This window comes from Rhea pennata, chromosome 4, assembly GCF_028389875.1.
Source record: "Rhea pennata isolate bPtePen1 chromosome 4, bPtePen1.pri, whole genome shotgun sequence".
Lineage (NCBI taxonomy): Eukaryota > Metazoa > Chordata > Aves > Rheiformes > Rheidae > Rhea > Rhea pennata.
Genome location: NC_084666.1, coordinates 46,554,332 through 46,565,765, shown reverse-complemented (window position 1 = coordinate 46,565,765; position 11,434 = coordinate 46,554,332). Strand labels below are relative to the sequence as shown.

At 44.5% G+C, this 11,434-nt stretch overlaps 1 protein-coding gene across 1 annotated transcript; it reads right to left on the bottom strand.

Annotated features, from left to right (window-relative positions):
- Positions 1-4,578: 4,578 nt before the first annotated feature.
- Positions 4,579-9,109, bottom strand: SFRP2 (secreted frizzled related protein 2). Its single transcript, XM_062574744.1, has 3 exons — positions 8,525-9,109; positions 7,673-7,753; positions 4,579-6,228 (listed from the first exon to the last, which is right to left on the bottom strand). Exons 1-3 carry the CDS (start codon positions 9,015-9,017, stop codon positions 5,924-5,926), a joined length of 879 nt encoding a protein of 292 aa, XP_062430728.1. The 5' UTR covers positions 9,018-9,109; the 3' UTR covers positions 4,579-5,923.
- Positions 9,110-11,434: the final 2,325 nt, after the last annotated feature.

Genomic DNA, 11,434 nt, shown 5'->3' with positions numbered 1-11,434 from the left:
GTTTTCCTTTTCTTTTTTTTTTTCTTTTTTTTTTCTTTTTGGTTGCCCTAGTTTCTGAAATTTTACCTCTCAAAGCTTTTTTTCTTATGCATTACAATTAAACTGTTAGAATTATTTGTTGTTTTGCTTAGAAAATGGCATAGCTTAATCAGCTTTGTGTCTCAAGGTAAGCTGAAATGATTGATACTTCTGTGTGTTCTTGGTGATGTGAGTCCTTCAGCCACTTAAGCACCTGTCTCAATGTATAACCAGCTGGGGTTAACTGTTGCGCATAGTTTAACATTCACATAACAAAAAAGGTGATTAGAGAACGTTAGCAGTCTGAAACAAACTTAACAACGCAGGGAAAATGTCTAGGAAGGATTAGTTATCTCTTGCCTGTTAGAAGCAGCTATCAATGGAAAATTCTAAGTTGTCCTTCCATAGTGGCTCCATATGGAAAGTTTAATGTTTAATGATGACATTAAACAGAGCTATGCTCTGAATACAAAGACCAGAAAAGTAGAAAATATTTGTGCTTAAATTAGCATTGCTGCTACCTTTTCAGGTCATTCCTAAGTCTGTGAGTTGTGCTTTAGCAGACTGTGGCTCTAATGGCAACCTGTTGTATCCAAACAGAAAACATTCCATGGTTTTAGCACCACCTTTATGAACTGAAATTTTTTCTGAAAGGATGATCTCAATCATTCGGGTTTTTAAAGAGCGACATTAATTTTACTGCCATATCATGGGTTTTAAATGGCGTATATGCTTTTTTTTGTGTCTGCTCTGGAAGATGTTTAGTGTACCTCCTAACTTGCACTGTGCTTCCTTGCAGGACAGCTTTTCTGTGTATACAGTAATTGCTTTTGAAGTTTGCTACATCAGCTGCTTTGCTCTTCAGCTTTGTGTGTTCGTTAGTCATTTTGATCAGTCATGAGAGCGATGGGCTGGCTGGCTGATTGCTGAGGTGTTCCTTCTGGCTGGGTGACAAGCTTGTTGGCTGACCTCAGCCAACTAGCTTTAACTCTGTGCCTGTAAACTGAGGGACAGCAGCTAATATTTTCCAAGGCATCTAAGTGATTTAGGACCCCACAGCTCACCTTAAAGTGGGTTTGATGCATTTGGAAAATACATAAAATATTAAACTCACCCGAAAGGGATATAGCATGAGCTAATTTATTTTTGTAAGACAGCCTGAGGTCTTGGGTTCCTATGATGTGCATGTCTTGCACTCTTCATGCAGAGGCAAGCAAGATCCATTCTTGTGGCTGTTTCATCAGACAGTCAGGCTGTACTGTATCTGCATCTACTGATAAGAAGGCAACTTCTAGATAAATCATACAGGCATATCTCTGAACCCTAGAACTAAGAACTTCTGGCTCCAATAACAAAAGCCTTGGCAACCTGACCAAAGGGAGGCCTCCTACTCTTCTGGTAATGATCAGTCCATCACTTTTTCTCTGACATTAGCAGCCACTGGTGCACCATGAGTGCTCACACAGCTGGTAGGTCTGGTGAGAGTGGCAGCAGGTAGCAGAAGCAGCAGTGAGGGAGCTGCCCTGCCAGATGCAAGGAGAGCATTCGCTCTCCAGCTGGTGCCCAGGGACAATAAGGTGGTCTGTTCTCGTGTCATGGTGGCTCTGCTTGAGCCTGTCCCCTTGATGACTGAAGAGATGCAGTGAGCTATCTGGAAGTGTCTAGCAGAGAGTATTGAGGGAGAGGCATTGTGGCCCAGGTGGGGAACGTAGGGTGTAACAATGGGTGGAGAGGTGTGTAGGACAATTGGCTGTGCAAGGGAAGACATACTTTATCTTGCTCTTCTTTATGTATATATATATTTTCCTATTGCAGAATAGGAGTAGTGGCTGTGTTTGAGGTGACCAACATGTGCCTGTGGAGGTCCTTGTGGCATCTAACTTCCCTCCTGTCCTCGTAGAAAGTGATTAAATAAAATGTATCTTGCTGCATTTCCTGGATGGATTTTTGTGTCTTAAGCTGGTCATTAAGATTTTTGTGGCTTGTGCACTTGTACTACATGGGTGCTTTAATAAAACATACTGAGGGAAAAAGTGGGCATATGAAAAGGGGTGAGAGACTGAGTGGCTTCTTCGTGGGCATCTGAAGTGAATAAGAAGTGAGGGAGAAAGGAATAAGAGTAAGAAGCAGTTAAGGGATAGAGAGGATGATAAATAAGAAAGAAAGGAAAAGATTGCAAGGAATATTGCCAATGAGTTTTAAATTTGAATTTGGACAGTCATTTTTTTTTTTACACATTTGAGGGGGAGGAAAAAGTTGAAGGGAGCCTTTGGTTACTATTATGCCTTGATTATATACCAAGCTAAATCATTCTGATTGCTGTGGTCTAGTGATTAGAGTGTAAAACTTGGAGTCAAAAATATGCTTCTCTTTATGACTGTAAAGGACTTGCTGGGTGGTTCTGAGTGAGTTATTTCACCTCACTTTGTCTCATTTTCCTGATCTGCAAAATAGGGGTATTAATACTTATTTTTGTGATGGCAGTCTGAGAAACTTAAATAGAAACTTCTGTATAAATGTCAAGTATCATTATTATTGTTCTTAAACTAATCCATTGTAGTCAACTGCTTTTATAGTTTTTATGAAAGCAAATACAATGGGAGCTATATAATTGGCTGCCTAACAATGTTTTTTCAATTACAAGAAGACAAAAAGTGTCTGAAAAATGCAACAGTGGGTTGCCATTTTTCATCAATTGCAAATTTTTTTCTGCTAGAACTATACTATACCCATACCATACCCGTACCATACCAGTTACTCTGAAATAAATGTGAAGCACTGAGCAGAGTTCACAGATCTGCATAACCTTTTGTGCACATTTGGTTCTCTCTTTGGCTGATATGATCAGAAGATTTTCAATTATTGCTGAGCAAATCAGAGTAAGGATGAAAATGTGAAATTTTTGTATGTTTACTTCTTTATTAGCATCCGGGAGTTGAAGTTTCCGCATGCGATGGCTTTAAAATCATAATTTTTGGTTGAATAGTTTGCAATGGCTGTTTTACACACCTTTGGAAATGGTGTACAGTGCAAACAGTGACTCTCTCTGTGGTGTGAATATTACCCCTCTTTTATGTGATGCTGTTAGAATAACATGTTGTATAACTAAATCGGGAGAATGTGAGTCCTACTACTCTTCATATTTGTCTGAATCCTCCATCTGAAACAGGATTATCTGTTTGTTCTGCCACTGCCAATTCACCCTGAGGGTAAATAGTCCCAATGATTCAATCCAGGGCTGCATTTAGAAGGCTTTATCAGTAGAGGTATACGGTACAGGCAGAATGCTGCTAATCCTGGACACTGATTATACTAGCAAAATTGAATGTTTGTCAGTCTCATTTATTCTTATTCTCCTGAATTTGTCCTGACAGGAGCATGATTTTGCTGGTATAACAGAGTTCACTTTGTGATGGAGAAAGAGGAATGTTGTTTACGACAGAGTGATGTTGGTCATAGAGCATGTCTTTTCATACATCTGATTTAGCAAAAATTTGTTATGTTTTGGCCTTAGTATAACCCAGAGTGAGTAACTTGTGACCTGACCAGTGTCAGTACTCCTGCCTTCAACAACAACTCAATTAAGGTAATTTTATTATTGCTGTAAGAGGATGTAGTATCTGCAAAGCGTGCTTCCAGGCTGACTTGAGCAGAGCAGTCCTGGCTGTTTGTCTTCGGTCCCTGGAGACTGCTTTGCCACTGCTGACTCTCTGACGCTCTTTCCTCCACCACTCAGCACAATCTCATTTTCTGTGGGCTCGTCTTCAACCACCTGTCCTTTATCTTTGAGTGTATTCCCTATCACCCCGAGGGCTGTCTAGTGTCGGTATTACATTCTATGCTGAGTGAGATGGGTAGATCCCTGTGACATCTGGCTCTATAACATGTGCCCACTGCTCTATAATATGATGGTCACAGTGCTAGTATTCAAATAATTATGCTGTGGCAAGACTTAAATCTGTTTCCAGAGAAGCTGGGCTCATTCAAAAGAAAAGTTTTACTGACATTTCAGCAATGACTTTAATGAAAGATGCAATTTCATAAAAGAATTAAGAGCCAGTTTTGAGTGGGGCTTTTTGTGTGTTTTTATTCTGTGTTTCTAAGGACACTGATGAGGTCTGAGCTTGTGTTGCTTGTTCACAACAGTCCTACGAATGACTGTATCAGGTGCAGGGAGTACATGAAGACTTTGGGAGATGGCCAGTGATTCTTTTTTCTAAAATAAATTTAATATAAAGGATCTTAAAATCATAGCATTTTTTCTTGATGGGGAAAAACTTACCATGAAAGGTATGAAATTAATAAGATTTTTCACCTTAAAATGTAGAGCTAGTTTTGCATTTTGTCTGTGAGCACTCAACACAAAATTTTGTTTGTGGAAATGTGGGGCTTCTCATCCTCTAAGTGAAGGTAAGAACAATTTTTTTATGTGTGGCAGTACTGAGAAGCAAGACTACATTTATATTTTTGCAAGACAAGTACAATAAAATTCTAGCAGGCAATGCTCTTCTTCAGAAAACATTTTTAAGAAAAATGCTGAAAAACATTCCTTTAGTTACATTGTTAGGTAGTGCAAATGATTTTTTATTTTCTTTCTAAGTAAGAATAATGAGGATATACACACACAAGACTTGCCTTGTTTTAGCATTAAAATAATTTGAATCATTGGGTGGTTGCACATTAGATTCTTCTGTCTACTCTTGCAGTCATTAATATCTTTCTAAAATGTCATAAATGTGTAAATAGATTTGATATTTGAGCAAATGGTCATTGCAATTCTGCATCAGCTGAGAGCAAAGTCTTCTGAGAAGGTGAGATGAAACTGCAGGCATTCAAACAAATGAACAACAGAAAACTTCATCTGGAAGAAGGTAACAGAAAATGCATTAAAATGAGCTGACTGAACCCCAGGCTTGTGTTGCTTGAGCAGGTCTTTGAGGTTGCCTATTGATTTTGGGGTAGGTGAAGTCCACTATTGTTTTTTGATTGCAGCACTAGAACCTTTACATGTTTCTCTGTTGGCCATTTGGGGTTGAAGGACAAGTTTTGCTTTGCCATGACAAAAAACAGTTGGATGACTTTCTCCCACTTCTGTCAGCACAGATTAAAGTAAATCCCCCCAAAACAGAACAAGACAATGGGTAAACTATGATGTAAAGTTTATATACAAGAATATAACATTTATCTGGAGTATTTACAAGGTTAATTAAAGCAATATTTTACAACTCTGTCAGGTTAACCACTAGGTATATTACAAGTAGGCTACAGATGGTTTAATTTTAAAAAATTAAAAAACAAAAGTTGTGTTCAGATCAGCCAGCTTCAAAACTTGTTCATTTCTCTGAGAGGGAAGGGCTCAGACTTGTGGGAAAAAAAATGTGAGAATGGTTAATATGCTCTTATTGGTGCCTATGTATCACATGCAAGAGTCGTAATGTGATCTTTATAGTGTTAATATAGATGGCAAGCCATTTCACATCAGTGAAAAAGTCATATCCATTGTGACAGGCCAGTCACATGCGTGACTGTCTTTCTTTGCATCTCCTACTTTTGCACAACAAACATGCATGTATACAGAGAAGTAGCAATATAAGTTGACCAGCGTTACCAAAACGAAGAGAGAAAAACTTTCAGACCAAAGTCACACTTGCACTCAAAAAAGGAGGGGGGGAGGGGAAAGCTTTAAGCAAGATACTTCAATACTTCCCCAAAATAGTCATGATTTTTTATTACACTTTAACCTATGTACAAAGACAGAGGCCTCCCTCCTCTCTCAGGGGATGGTCCCTGTGTCTCATGCCTGCTGTACCTTCAGGCTCAGAGGAGACAATACAAGGGAGTGTGGGGGGCCAGATGGAGAGCTCAGGATGGAGGCAGCTGCTGGATGTCGCTGGAGCAGGGGTAACTAACACTGCAGTTTGCGGATGCTGCGGGAGAATCGCTTAAAAGCCCGCTGCCCTTTCTGCCACCGCTTCAGCGAAGTGATCACCAGTTCCCCGGCTTGCTTTTGCCCCATCACCAAGTAGGGGACGTTGATATCGTTCATCTCGTCACAGGTACACTGGAGGCCACCTTTGAGCCAAAGCACGATCTTCCTCAGATCCCTTTCTGTCAGCCCGTTCAGCTTGTAGATAGTTTTGCTCTTTGTTTCAGGGGTGATCTTGGTATCCCCATTGATGTAGGCAATCTCCTTCACTTTTATCTTCAAGGCTAACAGAGTGAGGGGAGGGGGAAGTGGGATGAGGGAGAGAGATTGAGAGGTTTTTTCCCATTAGTGCACATAAAGAGGACCTGGGGAGGGAGGTGCTCTATTGCTAATTAAACTGTCAGGGCTGACAGAAGAGGCAGCAGGTGGCTCCATTTCTAAAGCCACAAAGGGCATGCAAGTCATTTCAGTTTGAATCAACCTTAGGGTTGAGTTTTTTTGGGTTTCTTTTCTCTGCTCCCTCTCCCCCCCTTTTTCCTTTCTTTCTAAATTAATATTTTCTCCAGCTTTTTTCCTGTTTGCAAACAGAGAGAGGGCAGGTTTGCTGTGTTAAGCAGGCACCTTTTTTTTTCTTTTCTTTCTTTCTTTTTTCTTTTTTTTTTCTTTTCCCTGGGATAGGAGAGTCTCCTGAAACTCTAGAATTTGAAGGGGAATTGGGAAGGCAAACCTAAACCTAATCTGAAATCTGATCTCTGCTGTGGCTGAAAACTTTTAAACTTAATTTATTAGGCTGGAGAGGATTTTAGGCAAACCTGTAAGGAAATTATATTTCACATGTATTGTTTTTTTGAAAGAATAGATCCTATAGAGAGCAAATTGGTCCAACAGCTGCATTTGATTTGGTAAAATAACTAGGAGCGGGATACTGGGCTCTCTAAGAATCTATGGGGCATGTTTAGCTTTAGGAGGATTTATCTGAGTGCAATTTGCCAGGCCAAAGCTATTGGTTATTTTAGCAATTATGTCCCACATTCATGGTTTCAGTTTTTTTTTTTTTTCTTTTGGTAAGAAAAGCTTTTGAATTATTTTAGATATTTACACTGCAAATCTGTCTCCAGGTATAAACATTGACCATTTATAAGGGGATTCCCCTCCTTATTCCCCTTTTCTCTTGAAATGCTAATGTGTGGATAATGTGGCGTTCAGTTGTCTGTGTTCAAGGGGCTTTTTTTGTCCTCCTCTAGCTCTAGATCTTCACATTAAGTTTATATCCCCAATTGTCCATGCATTACCTTCTCTGTCAAATGATATAGAGCTTCACTCTTAATTGGCAGAGAAAGTCTTACTATACGTGAAATTGGTCATGTGGCTTTTTCTCGTACATCTAAACGAAGCTTTGCTGTACTGCTCCCCAGGCAATACTCTAGATGAAAGATTCCTCTTTTTCATTTTACTTTTGAGTACAACTTCAAAACACTTATTTGTGGAAAAGCAGCAAACAGAAAAAGACTCTTAAAAGGACCACTTTTTATTCTGAGCTGGGATGTTGAATTTCATGACTGAGGCGCTCAGACGCGATAGGATGGACTGGTCAGTCTGCAGCTAAGACAAAGCCCTGCCTTTTTTCAGCCACATCCCTCACTGACCCCACTGGGAGTGGTGCACAACTGTGTCAGGATAAGACCCTAAGCCCTCAGCCTTTAGTTGAAGGACTGTGCTTCCACTTACCAAAGTCATTTTTGCAGAGGTTTTCCACAATGTCATTATCATCTTCATTTTTGTTTTTACAGGCATCGCAGACCTTTGGTGCTGGAAATGCAAGACAGTCCTCGTGAGGCTCAGGGAGAAAAGAACAGCAGGTGGCGTTGGGAGCCCTTTGGGGAAATGTGTTTTTCCGTCCCTCGGAGGACTGTGTGCCTTCTGCATGGAGCTGCCTTTCCCCTTTGACAAGCCTTACCTTGCTTCAAAGTCACTGGAAGGGGGACGTGAACGAAGTACTTTTAAGGTAACACTTAAACCAAAACTTTTTTGTTTTGATCAGGAACAAAAAAATGGACGGTAAAAGAAGAGGAAGAAGCAACAACAAAAAAAGAACCCTCCACCCCCAAAACAGCTGGACCCTGCAGTTCAGTGATGATCTTTGCAGAAAGATCTGCAGTACTGATGGCTCTGTCCGGATCTCAGACCGTTCCTCTGGGGAGGGAGAAGGGAAAGACTGAGGGCTGCGGGCTGGTCCCAGCCCCCCCGACAGCGCCGGGGGATGCCTCTTGCAGGGCTGGCACCGCTGAGGGGGCTGGCACTGGAGCACCTATTTTCAAGCCTCCGGGGAAACTGCAGCAGTCCCGCAGCAAGGGCCCCCCAGAAAAGTCTGCTCTAGCCTGGTCTGCGGCTCACCTTGAACACCTGAGCCCCCCGCTGGACAAGGGCAGGCTTTGGGGGTAAGGAGGTGCCCTGCACCCTGGTGCCTGGGCGCCAGGCGCCGCCAGAGGCTTTTGGCCGCAGGGGACGAGCACGCTGCTGCCCCGCGCAGCTGGTGCCAGGGCAGCGCTGCTGAGCGGGGGCCCGGCGGCTCCCTCTTACCTTCCCTGGTGACCGGGAGGATGTGGTCGCTGCTGGCCAGGGGGATGCACAGGTCGTTGTCCTTGGGGAAGCGGCTGCAGTCCAGCATGTCGGGCCAGGGGAAGCCAAAAGCAGACATCACTGGGGCACAGCTCTCCTTCACCTCCTCACAGAGCGAGTGGCAGGGCTGGATGATCTCGTCCAGGTCATCAATGCAGACGGGGGCGAAGAGGGAGCAGAGAAACTTCCTGGTGTCGGGGTGACACTGCTTCTGCACCAGCGGGATCCAGGTGGAGGCCTGCTCCAGCACCTCCTGCACCGTCTCGTGCCCCAGCAGGTTGGGCAGCCGCATGCTCTGGTACTCGATGCCGCGGCACAGCAGCATCGGAGCGGGGATGGGCTTGCAGTTGGAGCGCTTGTAGGAGAAGTCAGGCTCCCCGAAGGGGAAGAGCCCTGCGGCTGAGCCCAGGCACTGGGATGCCAGTAGCAGCAGGGCGCAGAGGCAGCGCTGCATTTTGGGGCACTTGCGGGGGGGGGACCCGGGGCAGCCTCACTCGTGGGCACTTGCAGACGGAGAGGCAGCAGAGGGCTGGCGTGCTGCTCCCCTCTGCCTCATGCAGCTGCCCCGAGCCCGGGCTCCTGCCTGGCAGACAGGGATGGAGAGTCTGAGCGAGATGCAGGGGCAAACGGGAGTTTTCTGGATTTTTTGTATGCAAATGGCAGGGGGAGCAGGGGGCTGGGAGGAGCCTTGTGACAACCATCCAAAAAGGATTGGTCACTACTTTCTTGGTCTGCTTTTGCTCAGGGGGATTGTCTTTTGGCAGGAAATCCTTAAAAGAAATGTTACAGTGTGTGCACGGGGAAGGGGGAAAAGATCCCCATGAACAAAGAACCACAAAAGCCCTCGGAGCGCCTTCACTAGGCAAGGGGAGAGGGGCTGCTTTCAGGTTGCGAGTAGTTTAAGGTGAGCTTTGCAGTTAATAAAGTTATTGTAGAGAGATGGGACCCTCCTCTCCCCGAGTCCCCCCTCCCGCTTGTCAGAGTTTGATCCTTTCACTGCCGTCAATACATGATGTGGCTGGGCTGGTTCCCCAACCAGGGGTTGAGGCTGTCTGCTCCCAGAGACCCCACTGGGTCCCTGTCACCTCCGCCCCCCCCTCCCTGGCTGCTGTCAGGGCTGTGGTGAGTGGTGTGTGCCCTGCAGTGGGCTCTGCTTCTTTGCCCTTCTCCTCCCCACTTGTGGGGCAAGTTGGGCAGCTGGGGACTGTAGTGCCACCCCCCCCCCCCAGGGCTAGGGCTGTACACAGAGCACACAGGGACAGCGGGGTGCCTGCTTTCTCAGCCCCTCTCTGGCTCAGCAGTGCCCAGACCTCCTAGCATGGCTCCTTGCTATCTGAAGTGCCTGCTCAGAGAAGCACTGGTGCCCCAAGGAGAGGCCCCTCTGCTAAGTTACCCTCCCATAGGGTGCCAAGTGCTCAGTCTAGGGCACTGCTTGGAGCCCCTGCCAGCCCAGCAAAACCTAAAGGATGTGGTGCGCAGCTACTGCAAATCACATCCCTTTGCCTCAGCTGTTACTGGAGTGAGATCAAGCCAGAGTCCTTATGTCCTCACAGTATTTTGGGGGCAAAGAGCCTAGTATGAGGAATGCTCAGAAGGACATTTGTGAGGCTAGCCCAGGAAAGCTATGAAATACACCTGGAGACCCTTGTCTCCCTGCAGCTTATCCTTTGCCCCATGGATGCTGCCTCAGCCTAGCCCCTAGGGGGGCCCTGCTCTCCTCCTTGTTGGGCAGCTTGCTTGTAGTGAGCTAAGAAGTAGGGCAACACCAGTTGAGCACTCCAAAACCTATGATCAGCCTGAATGCCTCTTTCCTGTGGCTCTGTTCTGCAAGGATCAGAGAGCTGCAGTGAATGGGGCCTGATGAACCCTGGCTGGCCCCTGACTGCAAAAGGTGGGGGTTTCCCTTTGCATCTGGGTGTGAGCGTCAGTGTGTCCGAAATACCATCATCTGCCACTTTTTTCCAAGACTAAAAGCTCTATGTAGTGTATGTGCCTCCCTTTCCTTTCCCTTTCATCTTCACCTAGAAATTTCCTTAAAGAGTTAGCATTTGTGTTGATTTATTACAAAGGGAAGAACGGTAGACAAGGCATTGGGATCAGAACGCAGTGTCAGTGTAGTTTGGAAATTTCTGGGATTTTAGTAATATTATTTATGATGTTATTATTGAGGAGTGTAGGTCTGTGTAGTATCTTTTTGTGGTCAACCACATTCATTAATCAGCTACTGAATATCTCCTTATAGAGATGTTTTATGGGAAGTTAGCCTCAGCCATTCTGACTTTTGCAAATTGCACAGCTGCATCATCTAATCTAATATGTTCAGTTCTCTGCCTGGGCTTCCCCAAAGTTTGGGTCACTGCCTTATGGCATAGGGAACTTGCAGCTTCTCCCTATGGAAGAAAAGGGACTACCTTACTGGAACAAACCCAATGCATGTCCAGCATGGTGGTTGTCAGGCACCAAAGCTAGTGCTAGGTACTTCAGAGGAAATTTCAGGATCCTTTCTGGCAGACTATACTCATGGATATAATATCCCTGTAGGCCAGCTTCTTCTCTTCGTTTCATAGCTGGAAAAATAAATGTCATGAATATCTAATATCTCATTTAAGTGTTTAAGTAAGCACCTAAAAGTAGCTGTCTTTTTACATCTGCACATATTCTTGCTATTTGTTATCCGTATTCCGTTCATTCCTTTAGAAAATAAATCTGTAAGCTCTTGGCCTTAGTTTACTTCCATAACACTAAGCTCCAGAGATTGCTTATACCACCCGTTTTGAAGTTGTTTTGGCAAGTCCTGAGGATTGCCATAGATTGTAGTTGTTGCCACTTGCAGGAGATGTCACTTCAGCTCCCGGTGCTCATCCCACTGGA